This window comes from Stigmatopora nigra, chromosome 4 (genome assembly GCF_051989575.1).
Source record: "Stigmatopora nigra isolate UIUO_SnigA chromosome 4, RoL_Snig_1.1, whole genome shotgun sequence".
Taxonomy (NCBI): domain Eukaryota; kingdom Metazoa; phylum Chordata; class Actinopteri; order Syngnathiformes; family Syngnathidae; genus Stigmatopora; species Stigmatopora nigra.
The window spans coordinates 18,410,697-18,433,249 of record NC_135511.1 but is presented as its reverse complement, the minus strand read 5'-3'; the positions used below and the strand labels follow the sequence as shown (position 1 = coordinate 18,433,249).

The following is a 22,553-nucleotide window of genomic DNA, read 5'->3' as shown; positions in this document are numbered from 1 at the left end:
AAAAGCCTTACTATACTATGGCGTTTTTTAAAGAAAAAAAGCCTCACTATACTGTCGTTTTTTGAGAGAAAAAGCCTTACTATACTATGTCGTATTTTAAGAAAAAAAGCCGTACTATACTATGTCGATTTTTTAAGATAAAAAGCCTTACTATACTATGTCGTTCTTTCCGTTGTTTACAGTCCACAACTAAGTATTATTTTTTTCATTTTCAGAATCTTTTATCCTCATGAGGATACCAAGGGTAATTTAGACAGTTAGCCAGTTAGCCTAGCATTCATGTTTTGGGGATGTGGGAGAAAACCCAAGCAAACCCGGGGAGAACATTCAGAGCCCACACAGTGAGAAGTGACCCCAGCATCGAACCCTCGACTCCAGAACCACGAGGCCGACACGTTAACCACTCACCCACTAACTCTCACCTGAGTTTTAATGCTCATTTTTGTACTCAACCTTGAGTTTGAAAACCTTGTTCTGATTTTTGAAATCCCATTTCGTGCAGGTTTTTATTTCAGCGGAACCTGGGCGGACATTAGCTTTCTTCAAACCAGTGAAACCCACAAAACTTTGCACACCCCTGCCTTAAATAGATAAGGTAAGAACACAAGAACATGCACACTCAATAGAAACATGTTTTATTTTCACACTTTTGTATTTTGACATGTGCATATAGTTTAATTAGGGTTCAATATTTGGTCACAGTTTTATTAAAAAAATGCATTTGGGCTCTATTTCACCAGAAAAAAAGTGAACAAAAATCATTTAAATCCTCAAATTATTCACATAAAATGTTCAAAATCTGGTAAAAGGTAGCTTATGTTTTTATGGCAGCCTTAATTTGGCCCAAAAAAGCCATCATAAAAGAGAAAAATGTTATAAACGCAACATGCACAGATATGATAAATATTAGCAAAATAAAATATCACTGGCAACATAAATTTTCAAAGTCTTTTTTGCACAAATTACAACAAAACTCTTCAAAAAGGCACTCAGATAGGAATAAATAAACGGAATTATTGCACAAATACCAATACTATACACTTTTGTTCATTTCTGAACTGCTTATCCGCAGAAGGGGGTGCTGGAGCCTATCCCAACTAACTACAGGTAACAAAAAAAATAGCCAATCATAGCTAGGGACAATTTAGCCTAAAAATTAGCTGGGCATGCATGTTTTGGAGGAATAGGGGAGAATATTGGAGTACCCGGAGAAAACCCACATAAGCCTGGGGAGAACACGCAAACTCTAAGCAATGTGGGCTTACCTGGAATCGAACCCACGACCCCGGGACTGCGAGCCTGTTGCGGTAAACACTTGGCGATAAAAAAAAATTCACTAAAGCTAATAATCTGGGTCTAAAAGGTTTAAAACATTTTCCATTTGGACTAAAATGGCAATTTAAATGTGTCCAACCCTGAGAAATGGAACCCACAACCTTTAAAGTGTGTTACAGATCTTCGTGAACGAGGCGCTGGCGTTTTTTCAGCCAGGTTTGCAGTTCTGGAAAGTTGCTCTCGGCCCAACGGACATTCCCGGCGATGTTGTCGTAAGCCTGCTGGATGCAACGCATGTCGCCGCCCATCTCCTCCGTCAGAGGGTTGAAGAATTTCCACACCTGAGTGTGTGGATTACAAAAAAATAAGGTATTTTAGTAGAAAGGAAATATTTAGTGTATTTGTAGTAAGGGAAATTGTACTCACTGCAGTCAGCATGGTCTTGGTGGAGAAAGGATTGGTCACGCCCGTCACCATGTGAGCGATGGCCGACGAGCCTACTTCGAACCTGTCACAAAAAAAAAAAAGAAAAACTTATCAAATAGTACACAAGCGTATTGCATTTTCCTTAAAAATATGTTTGAGAAAGCCTTGGCAATTTTTCAGATTAATTAATATTGGGGCTTGTTTTTTGGAGAAAAAAAATTCTTCATTTTTCACATTTTTTGGTGGATTATTTTTTGAATTATTTTTTTTCTTAGTTTTTCAAATTAATATATTTTTTTGTAATTTTTCTTTCTTCATCGATTTTCTTATTAATTTTGTGGCCTGTTTTTGAATTATTTGTTTAAAATCCCATATTTTTTAATCAGTAAAATTTTTATTGAGGGGGGATGAATATTTTTTCCTCTTATTATTTAAAATTTATTCATTTTTTTGGTTATTTTTTTAATTAATTATCTTTCAAAACTCCATTTTTCAAATTAAATTAATTTCAGGGGTTGTTTTATAATTTAATAATTTTTCAAATTCATTATTTTTTGAGTATTCTTTTCTTATTTATTTTTTTCTTCATTTTTCAAATTAATTAATTTCGGAGCTTATATTTTCTATTAATCTTTTAGTCTTTTTCTCCCTAGCCTGTCCACCAGCATAAAAAAGACGAACAGTCCAAGCGTCTAATTTGACGTCATGGCCAACGAGATGCACCGGCGGGAACTTGCGACCGTCACATGGCGCGATGACGGCCGGCGTCTAGATTAGTGAACCCAGATAATGTCCCGTATCAGCACGCCTTCAAATATCAGGCGTGAAGAAGCGGACTTGACCTGATTTCAGTCCACGCCGCAATCTAGCCTGGGCTATCGTCCCACCAAAAAATTGATAACGCCGATTACCTAATAGAGTCTCAGACGTTAGCAATCAGACAAGTAATAGTAGTCCACATAGTCCATACATGGGTTGCGTGATTAAAAAAAAGACTTACTTGTGGATTAGCGTGGCCCAATTAGCTCGGAGGAAGTCCCAAGCTAGGCGCTGGCCTTTCGGGTTCCTGCTGACGTATACCAGAACGTCGGGGAAGTCTTGGGTTTTGATCACTTCGCCCCGAAGACTCTCCTCCAAAATCCTGAAAGGGAAGGGAAGGAACTTGTTGTTTGTTGGAAAGAGAAGTTTGATCAAATTTAAAGTTGCTAAAGTGTTTTCTTGGTTTTTAAGAGATCATTACATCACAAATTTGCAGTATATGTTTGTACTATGGAACAAAAGGGGTCTCTAAATGTAGGGTTTTGAGGCCAAAGGTCATAGAGGTCATAGTTAAGATCATACTTTGAGGGATTGCCCACTCCAACACAAAATTTGGCTAAATTTGGTAGAGTGGACAATTCTTCAAAGTAGTAGCTATACTGTGACCTCATGACCCCAAATGTAATGACCATTTTTTTGTTCCATAGTACAAAAAAATACTGCAAATTTGACAATACTCCCTTTAATTCTTTTGCTATTGCAAAGTCTCTATTGCTGACCTTTGACCTCATGACCCCCCATTTAGAGACCTCTTTTGTTCCATAGTACAAACAAATACTGCAAATTTGACAATAATTCCTTTAATTATTTTATTACAAAATCTCTTTTCATAATAATAATGATAATAATACTAATCGGACATAGGCTTTGTCGTCATTACCAACAACAAAAGCCTAATTGTCATCATACCCAATTAAGCTTTTGTTGTTGATAATGACGACAAATGTCCGATTATTATTATTATTATTTTTATTATTAAGAGACTTTGTAATAACAAAAGAATTAAAGGGATTATTGTCAAATTTGCAATATATGTTTGTACTATGGAACCAAAGGGGTCTCTAAATGTGCGGTCATGAGGTCAAAGGTCACATAGGTCAGCAAAAGACACTGCCATAACGAAAGGATTAAAGGGAGTATTGTCAAATTTACATTGTATGTTTGTACTATAGAACAATAGGGGTCTCTAAATGTGGGGTCATGAGGTCAAAGGTCACAGTTTAGCTCATACTTTGAGGGATTGCCTACTCTACCCAATTTGTCCAAATTAGGCAAAAAAGTATGAGCTAAACTGTGACCTTTGGCCTCATTTTCAATATGTCTCCTCGCAATGTCCAACCCCTAAACGTTTGAGGCCTACAATTTTGACTCCTGTGTGCAAAGTATGTGAGATCACAACTTACATTTTAAGCTTTTGACGTAGCGGGCTGATAGTCAAGGCCACTTGGATGCGATGCTTGACAGACGTCTGCACCGTTTGGCGGTAGTGCTCAAAGAGGAAGTCCCACCCTTCCGGCGTCTGAGCGCCCACGGCGTACACGGCTAACGTGACGTCCACGGGGAGACTGCAAAAAAACCCAGACGCCGTCAATCCTCCATCGAGACGGAATGTGAGGCCGACCGAGCGACCGACCGACCTGGTTTTGCCGCCAGACTCCTTCCATACGTTGAAGAGTTGGCGTGCTTTGCTGACGCATGGCGTGTAGTTCCTGACGCAGGCGAACAAAAGCAGGTAACTCCGCAAGGTTCGCTCGGGGGTGGAGCCTGAGTCGTCCCATCTCTGACTGTCAATCAAATCCTTGAACAGGTCCAGCATGAAAGCCTGGGGGGGAGGAAAAAAAGGGGACCATTCATTCAAAGGATGGGTCGTAGGGATGACAGCGCTTGGTTCGACTTCAGGTGGAACCAGTTTGCCGCTAAGCTAACGCCTTGGGACGCTGTGAACAAGCTAATTGGAGATGTCGTAGACGGAAATAGTCCTAATAATGTTCCTGTATTAATTGGTTCCATAACTTTTACATTTTGTAAGTAGAAGTGTACTTTATATGTAAATTCTGTCATCTAAAATAAACTAAATCCTTTAAAATGGGTCAAAGTATCCTGATTTTCTATTAAAGATGTGAAAAAACACACAAAAATGAGAGATTATGATAAGGAACTGATTGTTTAATGTCTTAAAATTAATAAAACATATGAAAACATGGCTGTTATTATGGGAAGTATAATATACATGTTTGTACGCTAGAGGGTGATGAGAGCTTGTACTACCAGGACTGAAAGCCGTCCACTTTGTAGTACATTTTAGATGTTTATGTGTGCCCTAAGTGTGTGTGGAAATGCATTTTTAAGGTTTTTATCGCTTGATAAGGGGAATTAAATTCATTAATAAGGGGTGGAGCATTTAGCTAAAGTAGACAGGTATGTAAAGGAGAATCTTGAAAGATGGATAGTGGTTGTTGTGAGACAGCCAATGAGAGCCCAGTAGAGGTTAGCGAGCTTCGAAAGTGAGAATTAATGCATCTGTGACAATATTTTCAAAATAAAATAATGGATAAGGTAGATAAATGCATTTACTTTTTGGAGAATATCGTAATTAGGATTTTTTTTCATATCTCGACTCACTCATTTGCATATAAAAAATTGGGTAACCTGGAAATTTCGTACCTAGAGAAATACTTTGAAAAATCTATATAACATGGAAATGTTAATTCACTCATTTTATAAACTGCTTATCCTCACAAGGATCTCGTGGGGGTGTTGGAGCCAATCCCAGCTAACTACAAACCTTGAATGGAAACAACCAATCAATCCTAACAATAGCCAATTTAGCATAAGGTTAGCTTAGCATACATGTTATTGTCTTATAGTTAATTTTCCCAGGCGTGTTTTCTGTAGTTTTAAGGGTATAATTTAATTTAACACTTCCTGATTCAGCGACAGCATCGAAACGAACAAAACGTCGCACGTCACGTCAAACCCGTCTGACGGCATTTTCCCTGAAGAATTTCGTGTGACTTAATAAGTGCTAATTCGTAGCGTCCCTTGAGCACGTACATTTGTTTCCAAACCACATGAATTGAAATTCCTACTCGAGTAAATGGTTTTTGAAAAAGATTTCTACTCACCCTCATGCTTTCATCCAGAAGAAAAACCTCCCTGCGTTCAATCATTTTGTAAATGGGGATGAGCTCGGCCAAGGCTTGAGTCACGGCCATGATGTCCTTTTCTTTGGACAGATAGGTGGACAGGTCCAAAGCTGTTTGCAGGTTGACCTTCTCGATGCTGCAAAAAGACCAAAAAAACAACTTTAACGTCATGTTTGGGATGAATTGTGCTTGTGAACAACGTTCCCTTTAATTTTTAATGTGTGGGGATAGAGAAGAAATTGCAAAAAGTCATATAATGTAATATTCAGAGAGAAAAATGAATGTTTTTTGTGTTTTTTAATGTTTAAAATGTATTTTTCTGTGTCTGTATTCTCGCCCTCTGTCACAGTAGTGACAGCAAATTTCCTGAATAAGGGATGAATAAAGTTATTTAATGAAAAGAGAATATGAATATAACCAGATTGATTAATATTATTGCAAGGTTAAAATCTATATATGATGAATGTTAAATGATAAATGATTTGTTGCTTATTTTTGTCTAACATGAATTAGAAGTTGTTTGGTTTCTACAGTTTTAACTTTTGGGGATGTTAAATTTGTGTGAGTACAATTTTTGAGTAATATTAGAAGATTTAAATCATAAAATTATGAGATTAAAAATATTACATGACTTATTTTTTCATCACTAAAAGCAGAAGTTGTTGATTGGTCCGCAGACATCAAATTTTGGTTGAATTAGCCAAGTGAGTGTGAAAAATTAGATTTTGGTAGAATTTTGGAGGTTTATTTAATTCCTGCTTATAAAAATGTGATGAGAATGACCATTATTAATATAAGTAACATTTTTTGTTTAAAATATTTTCAGATAGTGGCCACCCTTAAGATTTTTTTCAATAAAAAAAAGTGTGCCATAGCTCAAATAAGGTTGGGAAACACTGCCATAATATATGTTATCATAATCAAATGTAAGAATGAATATCATCAATAAAACATCTTGATAAATATCACTATAATAGGCAAAAATCTGACTTAAATTCTACCTTATTTTTATCTCTGTCCTTGAGATTTTTTTTAATGCAAAAAGTGTGCCGCAGCTCAAAAAAACTTGGGAAAAACTAGACTATCAGGTCTGTAAGAACTAGCTGGATTTATCCCGTTAACGTGATAAAAAACGTTAAAGTTTTCCCACCTGACAAGCCGGAAGACGTCGTGAATGAGGCTAGCGCGGTCCTTGTTGCTAAGCGCCGTGTGATTTTTCTGCAGCAGCGTAATCATGGACTTCCATCCGTCTTTGCCGTAGTCCACGATGTAGTAGCCGCTCATGTCCACGTTGAACTTGATCCAGTCCACTTGCTTGGGAATGCGCAGGAGATCTGTGGACAAAAACCTCCCATACGTAAGACGCAAATCAAAAGATTTTTATAGATATATTTGGCCAAACTGAGGTCACAGTTCTGCAGTAGTTTTTCTACAGGTATTGCAACGTGCTATTTGGCAAGCGAATAGCGCTAATTTATGGGTTTTGGCCCCGCCCCCAGAGGGATTTTCCGCTTACCCACTGCTGACTTCAAGAGGAAGTGGTGCGTCGTGTCCGACGCACTGGTCTTGTAGGTCAGCGGAATATTCCAAATTTGCCTGAAAATGCACCAAAACACATCAGGGAAAAAAAAACATGATGCAGGAGGAAATAAAATTCTAATCTAATCCTAAATCTAATCTAAAATCCAAATTGAATCTAATCAAATCCTAAATCCAAATCTAAATCCACTCTGAATCTAATCCAAATCTAATCAAAACCTAAATCCCAATTTAATCCAAATCGAATCAAATCCTAAATTCAAATCCAATCCAATTCTAATCCAAATGTTATCTTAATCTAATCCAAATCTAACCCAAATCTAAATTCAAATCTGATCTCAATCCAAATCTGATCTCAATCCAAATCTGATCTAAATCCAAATGTGAACTAATCCAAATCTAACCCAAATCTAAATTCAAATCTGAACTAAATCCAAATCTAATCCGAATCTGAACTAAATCCAAATCCAAAACCAAATCTGATCTAAATCTAATCCAAATCTACTCCAAATCTAATCCAAATCTACTCCAAATCTACTCCAAATCTACTCCAAATCTACTCCAAATCTACTCCAAATCTACTCCAAATCTACTCCAAATCTACTCCAAATCTACTCCAAATCTACTCCAAATCTACTCCAAATCTAATCCAAATCTAATCCAAATCTACTCCAAATCTACTCCCAACCTACTCCAAATCTACTCCAAATCTAATCTATTTGCATTTGATGCCAAATGTACGAGGCTACCGTGACTTTAGCGAACATTCCGCATTTGAGCATGATTGGTGGAGAAGAAGGTTTACTTTTCTGGAATCTTTACGGTGGCGACGTCGTCGGCAGCAGCTTTCTCCTTCTCGATCTTCAAATATCGTTGCTGGGAGAGCAAGATTTTGCGATTTCTAAAGTCGATGTTGACCAGGGGGAAGCCCTTCTGCAGCGTCCACGTGTCCATGATGCTCTTGATGTCAAACTTGTTCCCCTCGTATCGCTTTGGCCAAAAAAAAAACGACAAATTAATGATAAGCCATTCATGATTTTTTGGGGGAAAACTTACGCCTTCTCCAGATTTGATGCCGTGTTTCCAGCAGAATTCTCTTTGTTTGGGAGAAGGATCGCGCAATTCGTTGGAGTCGCAAATCTGATAGGGCGAGAAAAGTCAATCAGAAAGACCCAAACGGAACCAAACATATTAGCAAGGCTAATTGTTTGCTAAATTGTCCCGAGCTATGATTGGCAGGCCACTGATTCAACTCAACTTGATTTCACGTGGGCCAGACCATTTTAGATATAATATTTAGATTTTTTTTGTATAAATGGATTAAAAGCCCTGAATATTCAGTTTTTTTACAGATCTAAAACAATGTTTATTTTAGCTTTTTTTTAAATATATTTTTAGAATTTACAACATGATTTTTGAACTAAAAACACAGAAAAAAATGATTAAAAAATGACAATTATTGATTTAAAAGGGGAAAAATCAGGAAATTTATTATACATCTATACTCTTCATTTTAAATTGATCCTAAAACACAAAGTCGGCACTCGAGATTTAAATTCCCGGACCACACAAAATGATCCGGCGGACCAAATTTGGCCCCCATGCCGCCACTTTGACACCTGTGGTGTAGAGCCTATTGAAAACCTGATCTTTTTTTTTCCCAATACCAATGGAGGCCAATTTCCACCGCGTTCTACTTTTAGCAGAAACAAAAAAAATAATTCATCACTCACATTGGTCAGACTCTCCCACAGATGACTATTAGCCGTGTTTCGGTAGCTGTAGCGCTTTAAATAGCGGATGATCCCCACCTCGAAGACGTCGGCCGTCAGGAAGTCTTTCAGCATATTCAGAACACACGCCCCCTTCAAAATAAGAAAACTATATGAAAATTGGACCAGGAGGACATTTATTAAAACCGCGGGAGGACGCCAACCTTGTCATAGGAGACTTCGTCAAACATTTCCTGGATCTCAGTGGGGTTTTCCACAGGGGTGGAGATGGGGTGAGATGAAGTGAAGCTGTCCATCTCCATGGCATGGTAACACTTGCCCAGGAATAAGTCATTCTGGGAGCAAAATGGCCGACGTTTATAGAAGTTGATGGCACCAAATGACGTTAGCTTACCGCTTGAAGCTCCGGATGCGTCATGTCCAAGGCGATGAATTCCATGAACTTTGCGAAGCCTTCGTTGAGCCACAAGTCGTTCCACCATTCCATCGTCACCAAGTTCCCAAACCACTTTAATGCAAAAAACAAACCAGTTTATCATAAAAAAATCCACTTTTTGAACCTAATATTTCTAAAAAAAATTGTTTAATTGGATTAAAAGAACCGGATTAAAATCCCTGAAGATTCAGTTTTTTTATAGATCTAAAACAATGTTAATTTTAGCTTTTTTATATATATTTTTAGAGTTTACAAAATGATTTTTGAACTAAAAAAAACTGAGAAAAATGATTAAAAAATTCAAAATATTACTTTAAAAAGGGGGAAAATTTGGAAATGTAATAAAATCTATACTCTTTATTTAAATTTGATCCTAAAACAGTAAGTCAGCACTCATCATTGACTTTCCCGGGCCACACAAAATGATGCGGCGGGCCAGATCTGGCCCCCGGGCCGCCACTTTGACACATGTGAATTAGAGTGTAAGGTTAGATTCAACTTATTTTTGAGTGTGTCTGCATCATAATCCAAGTTGATTTAAATGTTTTCATGTTATGTTACGAGCGCGTTGCCATGCAAAAAATCTCTCCCTTCCAAAAAATCTGTCTAATTTTAGTACTAATATACACATTTTAGTACTATTAAACCACCATCTTGTGGAATTACTCCACAACGATTCCAAAATATAATATAATATATTTTTTTAGTCCTTCTTACTTGGTGCGCAAGCTCGTGAGCAATGATCCTGGCGGTCTGCACTTTGTCGGCCATGGAGGATTTTTCCGGGTGGTAGAGAAGGGCTTCCTCTCGATAGGTGGTCAGACCCCAGTTTTCCATGGCGCCGGCTTGGAAGTCGGGAATGGCGGCCAGGTCTGCAAAAAAAAAAAAAATGCGTACAATGTTAAATAGATGACCCCAATCAGGTAAAATGGGGTTATTCATTGTATTTTTGATATTAACTCATTGGCCGCCATTCACACCAATGGACGTCCAATCCAATTCAACTGGATCAAATACTGACGCTCACCCTGTTTGGGGAGTGGGTAAGGAATAGTGAAGTAGGTGTCGTAAAAGTCCAGCAGTCTGACGGCGGCGTCCAACGCAAATTCTGTCTGGTTGATTTTCTCCTCCGCGGCGTAGATGGAAATCTGGAGGCCAACATACACAAAATCAGATGGGGAACAACAGGCATCTGAAAAATGATGGATATATGTATGTAAAATGGGTTATGGGTTGTAGGAGAATAGGTATAAATGATGGGGAGAATGAGAGCGTGACCCTCACCTTGACCCCGTGTTGTGTCGTTTTGCTGACGGAGTGGAAGTCCGACACGATGAAAGCCACCAAGTAGGTGCTCATCTTCACGGTGGTGGCAAAGTGGTCCTCAAAGACGTTTTCGGGTAACTCCACGGTCTTTATCTGCGGAAAAAAACGGGTAACTTTTACAGTCAAATATTTTCTCAGGATTTTACTTGTATTTCAAATTGCTCGTATGTTGAGTTACTGGTATGTCAAGGTATTATGGCACTGGTGTTAAAGTGGCGGCCCGGGGGCTAAATGTGGCCCGCAGCATCATTTTGTGTGGCCCAAAAAAAGTAAATGATAAGTGCCGACTTTCTGTTTCTGGATCAAATTCAAATAAAGAGTATAGATGTATATTACATGTCCTGATTTTCCCCCTTTTAAATTAATAACTGCATTTTTTTATCATTTTTTTCTGTTTTTAGTTCAAAAATCATTTTGTAAAATCTAAAAATATATTTTAAAAAAGCTAGAATAAACATTGTTTTAGATCTATAGAAACGGAATATTCAGGGATTTTTATCCATTTCTTTTAATCCATTTATTTAAAAAAAAAATCTAAATATTCTATCTAAAATGGTCCCGCCCACATGAAACCGAGTCTGACAACCTTGTATTACGGTAATGGTAAAAAGGGGGGTTACCACAGAAGAAGAGTGAGTACCTTGGGCATATTAGAAATGGCAACATGTCGTGACTCCCGAATGATGGCGATGGTAAAGTTGGCTTTAAAGCTGGGCTCGTCAAAACACGCGAAGGCCGCTCGGGCGAAGGTGGCTTCAAACTGAGTGGACGCCAAGATTCTAAAATGAAAATCACAAGGTAGTGTTATGGTCTAATTTATGCGCATATAAGCCATACCCTTGATCCAGATATCTGTTTTTTATCAACAAATACAGCTTATACGAGAGAAAATATGGTAGAACTCACCGGACTTCCCCGTCGCCCGTCCGGTAGCTGCTCTTGTAAAAACCATGGTAGGTGTCCGAAAGATTGGCGGAGAAATCCATGTGGATTTCATAGTCCTCCCCTTTAGGGATGGCCTTGTCGGACACCAAGGCCAGCTGTTGGTAGACGGAATTCTCCAAAACCTGAAGAGGCCGAACCCCCTCGGGCGTAGTGAGCTTGACATTGGCGGTCTTCAGCTCCTTGGCGTGCACCACGATGGCATCCACGTCTTCCAGGACGTCCACCAGGATTCGAACCGTGCCGGTGAAGGTCAGGGTGGTCAAGTTGGGGTGAATGGTCAGGTCGTAGTGGGTGGGCACCACCGTTTGGGGGAGTCGCATTTCATGCCAGGGGAAGGGTTGAGTGCCGCTGATGTTCCGCGAGTTCCAGTAGGGGAGCTGGGCCGCCCGGGCCGGGACCACCGGGAAAACCAAGACCACCAGGGACAGAAGTGCCAATAACATGGCGACAGGAAAGACCTGTTGATGGGGAAAAACACAAGGACACATTAGCAAAAACTTACATTCATTTTTTTTCAACTGCTTATCCTCATGTGGGTCGTTGGGGGTGCCGGAGCCTATCCGAGCTGACAAGTGAGGGACACAAACAAAAAACACACGGACAACCAATCATAGCTAGGGTTGGTCAATTTAGCCTAAATTAGCCTAGCTTAGCATGTTTGGGGATGTGGGAGGAAACCAGAGTACCCGCAAAAAAAACACACAAGCCTAGGGAGAACATGCAAACTCCAGGCAGTGAGGACCCACCTGGAATCGAACCCACGACCCAGAACTGTGATGCGGTAGCAAAACAATGTTTGAAATTATTTCAAAAATGGATGGTTGACAGGATAAATCATTTTTGACATCCGCCAGTGTCAATGCCATATTCAGACACTTATTTCAAATTTGCATATTACATCATAAAACACATTCTTTGGAATAATCAACAAAAGTTACCTCAAAACAATACAATATTTTAATCCGGTTTTGTCTTTCATTTATTCTTTACTGACAGGAATAAAAGACTTCCTTGTTCTTTTTTCTTGACTAGTGTCTTCCTCATGCAGGTTAAATAATTAATAAGTGCTTTATTTAATTAACTCAAATTGGCTAATAAGAGAACTTTTATCCTTAACAAAACGATTTATAACATTAAAATCAGCTTTTATTTGTGCAGTTTATGGACTTGAAATGAATCGTTGTATTGTCATTCATAGTGAGATTTAAAGTTTGACCATAAAGTGCACAAATAACAACAACAAACACCCCAGTTAATAATCAACATGTAATAACAATAAATAAATAACCAATAAATAAGAAATGAATAAATAAGTAGTCAACATAATACTAGTCCAAAACGTAAACAACAACAAACTGATAAATAACCTTGACTTACTATGAATTGTTAGCCACGCCTAGATATTGATTATTAAAGAATATTGTCATAAAAAAAAGACTTTTTTTAGTATTTACCGTTCGGCACCGAAGCGTCGAGCATGCGGACGAACGAATAAGCTGGAAGAGCAAGTGCCGACTGGGAGGGGAGATTCCTACCGGTTCTCCTCCCCAAAACAACCGCACAAAATATGAGCCACAGGGTGGTGCTAATTTGACTTCCACGAAAGTGGCCGCCTGCGACGCACACGAGGAAGAAACCTCCGGAAGTTAGCGATAGCATTATCGCTGGGTTAGCAGTAGCATTAGCGCCCAGTTAGCAATAGCCATGTCAAAACAATATCATCTAAATGGGGACGTTTAAGATCAACTAATGAGAACCATCTATTGAGTATTTCAATAAAAGCACGTTTCTCTAATGGAGGGGTGTCAGACTCAGTTTGGAACCGTCGAAACATCTTTTGACCAAAAAGTTCACTTACGGGCGAAGATTGACGTGCACTCCATTTTGACTTCGAGGGCCGAATGAGCCGTATCGTAGATCCGCCTTATTAATTAGATCGTGATCTACGGGAATTTGTCTATGGAGCAATCACTTTAGACATTTTATAATTACTTTAGTAAAAAAATTTTCTCAAAGTGACACGATTCAAAGTGAATTTTTTTTCCATTTTTATTTCGGTGATCTTTAGCAGCTACTTAATGAAGAATTTAGCTGGCAGATGCCCGACATCGTCAAAAACTAGTGTTTTGCATTTAGCAACGTTACAGCCTGCAGCAAAATATCTTTTATAGATCCATGCTGACACTTGCCTTGACAACTTGTGGTTTAGTTAGTAAGTAAATGTGTCTCATATTTATGACTCCTTGTAACACTATGTGGTAACGTTTAAAACGTATTTATACGACTTGCCACCAGAGGGCAGATGACTTTCTCCACTATCAATCTGTGCATATTTTAGATCCTTTTTTATAATTCAACCATCAGATTTGCAATTTAAAGCCCACAGAAATATCAGCAAAGATGACTGGCCCCTGTGAGCAAAAGAATAATCAAGAAGCCAATTTTTAACAAGAATCTGCATTTATTTGCAAGAAAATAGCTCTTTAAAATACTAAAAAATATATATATTTAATACCTCAAGTTTCCAGCAAAAATTAAAGTGCACGGATTTGCATTTTTTTTCCCGCAAAGCCCTTGATGCTCTGGAAAAAAAAGTTAACACTTTTACTTTAACCTGAGGTGAACATTAGAACAAGTCTTTAGCAAAAAATTCAAACACCCGTCTAGTGTCTAACTATTCATTAAGGCTGCTGTTTTACTCACTGGTTAAATGAGAAACAAGTTGGCTCTCTAAATAGCCGATGGAAATAAATAGTGTGCGGCAGTGGAGAGAAAACTGCAAAAAAATAACAAAACAAAAAAACCTCTCCTGTCCGAACAACGGCGCCTTGAAACAGAGCGCGGATATTTTGGTCCTCGCATTATGCAAGCGTCATAAATAGCGTCCATCGAGCCCGTCTCCGGTCATTCACGGAATGAGAATGGAGTCCTGGAACTGGTCCCGGATAAGCTTCAACGCGAGGTGACGCCCAGCCGCGTCTTAATGCGCTCGTAGACGACGTAACTGATGCTGACGGCGGGGATGACTTTGAGGAAGTTGGGCGCCAAGCCCCGGTAGAGGCCTGGTGGGCCCTCTGTCCGCAGGATTTGGCGGAAGAGCGCCGTCATGCTGGCCTCCTGGCCACTGCCCATCGCAGCTGTTAAAGAAAAAAACTGGTTTAACAAAAAAAATCTAAAATGGTGGACAGTAGGTGGGGTTTGGAATATTTTGATTCACAAATTTACGCGCATAAAAGACATCCATGTATAAACCGCACCCCTAAATTTGTTGAATTTTAAGAATTTCTCACGTATAAGCTGCCCAGTCTCAAATTTTTTACCTCCATATTAATAGAGGACCAATTAGTTACTTTGAAAATCTTAGGAAAGCTTAAGAAAAGTTAATATGCTTGTCTTTGTAAATGCAAAATATTAAATTATTCAATTAAGAAAAAAAAATAGGTTTATCTTGAGACCCTGATGCTTACATATTACGCAGGTATCATGGCTGATATATATTTTTTTTAAATCAAAGTATATAGGATTTTTTCAATAAAAACGACAAAAGGTATGAGCTCACCTTGTGCTTGCATGCGCGTTCTGACCAGAGCGAGCGGGTAGCTAGCGAGCATTCCACAGGTGCTGGACACGGTGCCGCAAGCCAAGAGCACCAGCACGCCGGGGTCGCCGCCGGCGCCGTAGCGCTGAAGGTAGCCGTTCTTAAGAGTCTGATGAGGTCACATGACAATGAGTTAGCGCGGCACAGAGTAACTAAGCTAGCTAGCTAGAGCGCTGGGCGGTGCTTACCTCGTACACGGCCAAATCAATGCCGGCGTAGGGGATGATGCCTAGCATGTTGGGCACGTAGCCCTTGTAAAAGGCCGCCGCGCCTTCCCGGCGGAAAATCTGCTCGGCGCAGTCGGAGATTCCGCCGTACTGGCCCGTCCGTCTCAACGCCAGTCGTGTTTTCAGCACCTCCATGGGGTAGATGGCGCTCTGGGCCACCACTCCCGCCAGTGAGCCAGCCACGAAGCGCTCCCAGATGTTCAGAGTGGTCTTGTCGTTTCCGATCAGGCGTTTTATCTACCGGTGGGGGAAATGCGTTTTAGTGTGTTGGCGGGTTGGGGGCGTCGCCAGATGGGGCGTGGCCTACCTGCTCGTACGCCATGAACTTGAGGGCCGACTCGGGCGCGATCTTGATGACGTTGACGCCGTTGCCGCGCCAGAGCGAACGGACGCCACCTTCTTTGATCATTTGAGTTAAGCCGCTCATGATGCACATGTTGTTGCTTCGGGAGCCATACACCTGAGGGAACAAAAAAGCGGTTAAAAAAATGGACTCCCGATCCATGGCGAAAAAAACTAACTACCAGTATGAACACTCATCTTGCAATTTACCATTTTAAATCCTTAAAGTCTAATTCATTCATTCTTTTTTAATTATTTTATTCTAAGTGAGCCCTGGTAATTACCACGGGCTCTTGCGCCCCATCTGGCGGACAAACACAGACAGTACATCTCCCAATTTAGACAGTACCTTCCTTGCCTGATGAAGAAATAAATGGGCAAACTTATGGGCAAAGAAATCGACAATTTAGCGATAACCAATGTTTTTTTAACCTAAAAATTGTCCATGGCAAGACAAGACTTTAAACATGGCCCCCTGGCAAAAAGGGGGCAATGGGCCACTGACGCATTTGCGCGACCTTTGGGCCACTGATGACGCAGGTAAAAAAAACGAGGCCTCGGACTCTGCCCTTCGTCGCAAATTTAAATATTAACTCTTTTACAATTTGCCAAGTCCCGATAAAGACATTCCACTTTCTCCCAGGATTATCTAACCTGCCCCGCTTACCTGCATGGTGACTTTGACACGGTCCAGGGGTGCCGTGCAGGAGCGCGAGACGGCGCCAGCCCCACCGCCCGCCACCAGGTGGCGCCACCACATGCCGCTCTGCTTTTCCTCGGCGGTGAAGTCGTCGGGGACTGTTAGGTTCTCGCCAACGTCGAAGATCTGAGTGAATAAAAATATACATTTACATGTTTCCGGGGTGATACAGGATAGAAAATTGGGCTTCAGCACTCTTATAAATTGATTTTTAAACATTAGTCATGAGTGAAAGTGTATATTTTAAAGTATTTGTTTATTGGTTCCTTTTGACAGCGATAGGCAGCCAATTGACTAAAAAGTTGATCAAAAAGCGATCGAAAAAACAAATAATAATTAGGAATTTTCAAAAATTCAAAGATTTACCGCATTTCCTCGCATATTAGCCATGTCTGTGTATAAGCCGCATCCTTAAAAATTGACTTAAAATGGTTGAATTTGACAATTTCTCTCGTATAAGCCTCCCCCTGATTGACAATTTCTACCTCCACATTCATGGTTTTAATAAGGAATAAAAATAAATGTATTACTCTCCAGGGAAAATCTTCAAAAACGAAAATTACCAAAATCCCATATAAAATGTTGGGTGATTAAAATATAAAGGGAAAAGCTCGAAGGTCACAGAGCCCTGAACAGAAATTTCACCTAAATCTAATTTTGCACAATCAAAACCAACTATTCCCGATTAAAGTTCACCCAGTGAGATAGGGTTCTTGTCATTGGCGGAGATACAAGTTGATTGCTCAACCGCTAACCCGCTAACCTATGACGTTTGGACCAGTGTGCTATTTAGCGCGGCGGTCGTCACCTCGGCGAGCCTCTTAACACTCACCGGCGACTTTGAGACTTTTACGTAACCGCCGTGCATAATCCACAGCCGGAACGCATCTTTAATTGGCCAGTTTAGCTCCGAGATGACGATTTGGAGCCGATAAAGGGCGATTAATTACGTCAAAATAGACCAGGGCAAAAAGAACACGCCGTCTTGATTAATCCTTGAATCACATATAAAGAAAGGCTAATTTTTTTGTTTTGACTAGCCATCTGACTTTTTGTATTTATAACTCGGCTTGTTATGTAAGGATGTTTACGGGTATGGTGGTGGATTTTCAAAGCTGATAGAGAATGCCGGCAAATATGTGGCTCTCGAGTCACATGCGGCTCTTTGCTTCTTAACATATTTTGTATTAACTGACTCATGGCTTCATTTCATGTTTCTGTTATTGTTATTCTCTTAAAAACAGACTCAAATTCATTATTATTAAAAACAAATGCTGCATTTGTGGCTAAAAAAAATGACTGAATCAAGTGTGCATCTTATATGCTCACAAATTAGACTTGACATTCTTAATATTTTCCCTTAAAAGTAACATATTTGTACTCATTAAAACCATGAATATGGAGGTGAAAATTGTAAATCAGGACACGGCTTATATGCGAGAAATTGTAAAATTCAATCACTTTAAGGCAATTTTAGGGGAATGGCTTATACGCAGAGGCGGCTAATATGTGTGAAAATACAATAAATCATATATTTTTTTTTGAATAATTGGATTGTTTAATGTAGCTTCTGCCGTGGCTCTGACTAACAGTTTAAAAATTTGGTTCTCTGTGTCATACTTGTTTGACACTCCTGTAATAAAGTGCGCCATGAAAAGTACAACTTACCGTGGAGTGCTTCCAGTACAGAATGATCTCCGGAATGCTCTCCTTCTCCTCCACCATGGAATACTTGCTCCATTCTTTACTGTTTATAGTTATGATCCCATTCTTGTCCATGCTAAACACAAAAACAACAATACACTTCAGAACCGCTCACCCAAAAAGTACAAAGTTCAACAAACCTACCTCTTGAGGGCTTTCTCTGCGAGATGGTGAGAAATATGAACACCGATATCCTGAAGAGCCTGGATGAAATTGTCTCCGTCAATCCGGCCTGGAGAACGCCAAAGGGTTAAAACCGATAACGGCGACGCAGAGCGCTCAAACGGCAAAGGCGAGGGACTCACCTGCATTTTTTCCCAGACTTTTGACCACTAATTTGAGGTCTTTTTCATAATCTTGCAGGTAGTGGACAAACTCCTCAAAGTCCAACTGGTCTTCAGAAACACCAGGATCCGTCTTTAGGCTTTTCTGCAAAGTGCATACAGAGACAAAATAGGTTACTTATGTGTATTTAGAGTCAACCATTGCCACCATGACCCATTTCTGCACTAATGGGTGACGTGACAACTGTGCTATCTTTGACTCGAAGACCGAGGTGGCCCCGCCAAAACCGGTAATCCCGTCTGAAACTAAAACCGGAGCAGGTCGTTAGGACTTTGAAGCAGTACCGTGACATTCGAGCCGACCCAGCTACTCAGGCAGTAATCGCATGCAAAGGAAGGCTAAATGGCGACATTTAAAACAAAGTTGGCATGCAGCTGCTGCAATTTTAGTTCAAAAATCAGATTTTTTATGGAAATGCATAAAAAAAAGCAAACTTAAAATGAACAGTTTAATGTAATATTTTATTTTTAACATTATTTGAAAATGTAAAACACCAACTCCAGTTAAACAAAACCTGTAATATGCGTAATTCTACTAAAAAAAGGTGAATTAAATGCATTTTTAGGCGCTCTGTGACGTCACATTTATCGGAATGAAATAAATTAACTTCCTCGCATGGGTGGATACCCGCCCAGAGCCTTTTAATTGACAGGTAACACCTAAAAGAGTAGAATGCAACATATACGTATTTAAACGCATTAATTAATCAGAAGAAAAGCATTTATGAGCAGTAAAAAGCGAACTTTTTCGGCAGTGAGAAGGCGTTGAGGGTTACGGCCTCTTCGTAATGCTCCATGCTAATCTAGCTAAGCTAAACCGGCCGGCGCCCAGCGACAAACCAAGTGAATTTATGACTTAAAAGTACTATTAACAACTCAAATGCGCTTACATATGTTAATACAACACGTGCAAGGTATAGACCATGAGATAGTTTCTTACTTTTCGCCATTTTTGATAGGTGGAAAATTCCTGAGACGGAAGGAACACGCTCAGCTTGTTGAAGAGCGAATTGAGTTCGGTTGGAAGTCCGTTCGACTCAAAGTAGTCCACTTCAACCGGGTCGGAGTTGGACACGGGGACGTAGAGGCACAATGATAGCATATTTAGTTCCGTGAGGTGCAAAGTAAACTACAATAAATAAATAAATACAGCAGCTGAGGTAACTCCTTCCCGGTGGACCGCCGAAAATGCCGGTATAGCGTGAGATGCCGGCTTCTAAAGAATGCAATGCCGATACGCCTCTTATTGAAATAGTCTAACGCCATTGGCTGACTCTGGCTGCCTGCCTTACATAATTTTACTACTAGCCAATAGGGAACACTGTTCATTGAACAGTCACTTTGCTTCCGCTTTTTTTTCTTGCGGAATGGCCGATGATGGACCAATCCCGTACTTGCTAGCGTGTCAAAGAAGAACCAATCAGCAGTGTCCTTTCGATCAAACATTGCCCAAATCAGCCTGGGTGTCTGATTGGTAGTTACTAGCGTAGAGTCGCCACCATCAAGGAGAAATATATAATTCAACATCATCACGTTAACAGAATTAAAAACAATGCTACTGCTTGTGGCTAACAAGAAAGCAGGGCGTTAATTGAGTCTATTAATTGGACCACTCTCCCTCCCTCAATAAACAAAAACATAGGAACAAACAGTACCAGAAGTACATTTAACATACTTTACACATATATGTGGTGTTTTTGTTTAAAGCTTAATAATGATAGTAATTTAAAAGGTCGTCTTTTAGACAAAGACATTTCTGGGTGTAACTGTCACGCAAATATAATTGAGATTGTAGTGTCTAGAATACACGTGTCAAAGCGGCGGCCTGGAGGCCAATTCTGGCCCGCCGCATCAGATTGTGCGGCCCGAGAAAATAAATCATGAGTGCCGACTTTCTGTTTTAGGGTCAAATTAAAATGAGTATAAATGTATATTATATTTCCTGATTTTTCAAAGCCATTTTCTGTGTTTTTTAGTTCAAAAATCATTTAGTAAAATCTAAAAATATATGAAAAAAGCTAAAATGAACATTGTTTTATAGTAAAGTATAATGCTCAACATTTGGTACCAAAAAAACTGAGGCAGAGTTCGCCCAATTGATCAGACGCTGTACAATGTGTCAGAATAGACCTTTTTGGTGTTGACGTTTCATTCACGACACATGACTGCATTAGGTGCCCTTTAACCTCCAGACTCACGAAAACACTGCAATATATGTGAGAGGGGAGCACAGTTGTTTTGATCTGCAGAAAACAAAGCTGTTTTTGTACTGGTTAATGTTAAGACAAGAAGTCAACAACAAGGTGTTTTTGTGACCAGCACTTTAGATAATGAGCGACAAATGCCACAAATGTTTATACAGTACATACACAAAACAGACTGTACAATCATTTATCATTTCATCATTTATTTTCAATTCTCCTGGAATTTTATTTTTGCCTTTTTCACTTTCACAATAAGTCATTCTAATGCTCGTGCTAACAGAGTAGCTGTACACAATAATAATGGAATCAAATAATTTGAACATTTTCTAATATATATTTCATATGCATAGTTATTTGCTTGTGGGACAGGTGCACAAAGTATAATGTTGAATACATTAATTTATTCACTAATGAGGTAAAGAGACAAAGTTTAAGTATAAAGTCTGCACACCCCAACTGTAATAGTGTAGATATGTGAGCGGTAGTTGTGTTTGTGTGTAAGAATATGCAGTGTGTCCACATATGTAGATGGGAGGTCTTTTAATAGTTTTTTATGACAACAAAGTCATTATGTAAATATATTTGTTTTAAAATTTGCTATACAAATATTTGTCCTTGGACTTGCTTTTCTTATATGGTTAATAAATAAGGATATGTATAATGGTGAAAGTTAGAACATTTTCAATTTATCATAATTAGCGTTGAGAAAAGACAAGTTCCCTGACCGGGAATCGAACCCGGGCCGCGGCGGTGAGAGCGCCGAATCCTAACCACTAGACCACCAGGGACTGTTGAGAATTGGATGTACTCTATTGTATTTATACTATACAATACAACGTCGCATGGTAGATGTCAGACTAAAATTGTGTAATTTCAAGTAGAGTGGCGTCTTTCAGATTAGCTTTGTAGGATTTTTCAAAAGGAATTGTTTAAAGTTCAATGTGAAAACTAAAATTAACGTTTTAAATCACTGTATTGATTTGACTTGCAGTTACAATCACGTTTGATAATTCAAGATGACGACGACTACCAAAGAAATTTCTGACAACTGAGGAAATAACCGGGGAATGCATTTCAAGCTTTTTGTTTAATTTTCGTCACGGCTCGTTCAAAAGAACATACGCTGCCAATGGCCAGTAGATGACGATGTTTCACCGTTTGAAAAGCCGCGCTCTGATTTGACTGTCCGACAATGGGAATTTTATGATCAAGGTGGCAAGGTTACTACGTTGATAAACGGAAGTCAAGTCATTCATCAGTTAAAATAAAAGACCTTTGCTTTCCAGAATTCCATGTTTTTCATTTTTAAAATCTCAAAATTTTTAGATTGAAAGTCTGTGTAGATATCTTTCAATATATTCATGAACCTTTGATTATACTAAAACGCAGTTTGATCAGCTTTTATGACCACGTTTCCTTTGTTGTGAAAGGCATTGAATGGGTAAACTCGCCATGACAATCTTGCTTGATGCTAACCTCCCGCTGTCTGGATTAATCCTGTTCGAAGCGAGAAGAAAAAAAGTGCTTGTTGTGTATCATTTGTTTTGAGGCGCCGCCGCCGGGTACAGAAATGTCTCCAGGTGGGCTTCTTTGCTACACTCTTTAACACTTTTCTGTCACTTCCACCCACTAAACTATCGACTTTCGCATGGTCTTTTGGTATGTTTTCAGATTTCTGCATCGACTCGTCGCCGGAGAAGACGACGACGGACGGGGGGCTGGCATTTTTTCGGCCAAAGCTGGAGTAGTAACACCGCCATTAAGTTGTCGTTGTTGTTTCGGCGGTGTC

The 22,553-nt window shown here is 39.5% G+C and overlaps 2 protein-coding genes, 1 long non-coding RNA gene and 1 other non-coding gene across 6 annotated transcripts; 1 reads left to right on the top strand and 3 right to left on the bottom strand.

The window, feature by feature from the left end:
- The first annotated feature begins 460 nt into the window (after positions 1–460).
- On the top strand, positions 461–3,275 carry LOC144195922 (uncharacterized). Its single transcript, XR_013326186.1, has 3 exons — positions 461–595; positions 1,455–1,644; positions 2,355–3,275. It is a non-coding gene; the product is annotated as an uncharacterized LOC144195922 (long non-coding RNA).
- LOC144195920 (endoplasmic reticulum aminopeptidase 1-like) lies at positions 620–13,532 on the bottom strand. 3 transcript variants are annotated; one of them, XM_077715802.1, is made up of 19 exons: positions 13,504–13,532; positions 11,607–12,103; positions 11,341–11,479; positions 10,659–10,793; positions 10,402–10,522; positions 10,092–10,246; positions 9,333–9,446; positions 9,142–9,273; positions 8,939–9,070; positions 8,262–8,345; positions 8,011–8,195; positions 7,183–7,262; positions 6,817–7,000; positions 5,646–5,802; positions 4,158–4,342; positions 3,924–4,085; positions 2,702–2,842; positions 1,702–1,783; positions 620–1,616 (listed from the first exon to the last, which is right to left on the bottom strand). In XM_077715802.1, exons 2-19 carry the CDS (start codon positions 12,086–12,088, stop codon positions 1,449–1,451), a joined length of 2,838 nt encoding a protein of 945 aa, XP_077571928.1. In that variant the 5' UTR covers positions 12,089–12,103; positions 13,504–13,532; the 3' UTR covers positions 620–1,448. The 3 variants fall into 3 exon arrangements, with proteins under 3 accessions (XP_077571928.1, XP_077571929.1, XP_077571930.1); XM_077715803.1 differs by lacking the exon at positions 13,504–13,532 and adding an exon at positions 13,100–13,184; XM_077715804.1 differs by lacking the exon at positions 9,142–9,273.
- A 554-nt stretch (positions 13,533–14,086) lies between these two features.
- LOC144195735 (calcium-binding mitochondrial carrier protein SCaMC-2-A-like) lies at positions 14,087–19,767 on the bottom strand. Its single transcript, XM_077715549.1, has 9 exons — positions 19,501–19,767; positions 18,522–18,645; positions 18,361–18,448; positions 18,181–18,292; positions 16,480–16,638; positions 15,778–15,930; positions 15,432–15,707; positions 15,205–15,352; positions 14,087–14,782 (listed from the first exon to the last, which is right to left on the bottom strand). Exons 1-9 carry the CDS (start codon positions 19,660–19,662, stop codon positions 14,598–14,600), a joined length of 1,407 nt encoding a protein of 468 aa, XP_077571675.1. The 5' UTR covers positions 19,663–19,767; the 3' UTR covers positions 14,087–14,597.
- A 1,713-nt stretch (positions 19,768–21,480) lies between these two features.
- trnae-cuc (transfer RNA glutamic acid (anticodon CUC)) lies at positions 21,481–21,552 on the bottom strand. The gene has a single exon. It is a non-coding gene; the product is annotated as a tRNA-Glu (tRNA).
- Between the last annotated feature and the right edge of the window lie 1,001 nt (positions 21,553–22,553).

Coding starts and splice junctions, on each gene's coding strand:
- LOC144195735 (XM_077715549.1), bottom strand. CDS start 19,662: ATGCTATCATTGTGCCTCTACGTCCCCGTGTCCAACTCCGACCCGGTT. Junction 18,646..19,500: donor CCTATCAAAAATGGCGAAAA/GTAAGAAACTAT, acceptor TGCACTTTGCAG/AAAAGCCTAAAGACGGATCC. Junction 15,931..16,479: donor GTGTCAAAGTCACCATGCAG/GTAAGCGGGGCA, acceptor TTGTTCCCTCAG/GTGTATGGCTCCCGAAGCAA.
- LOC144195920 (XM_077715802.1), bottom strand. CDS start 12,088: ATGTTATTGGCACTTCTGTCCCTGGTGGTCTTGGTTTTCCCGGTGGTC. Junction 11,480..11,606: donor ACGGGCGACGGGGAAGTCCG/GTGAGTTCTACC, acceptor TTTTCATTTTAG/AATCTTGGCGTCCACTCAGT. Junction 4,086..4,157: donor GAGTCTGGCGGCAAAACCAG/GTCGGTCGGTCG, acceptor GTTTTTTTGCAG/TCTCCCCGTGGACGTCACGT.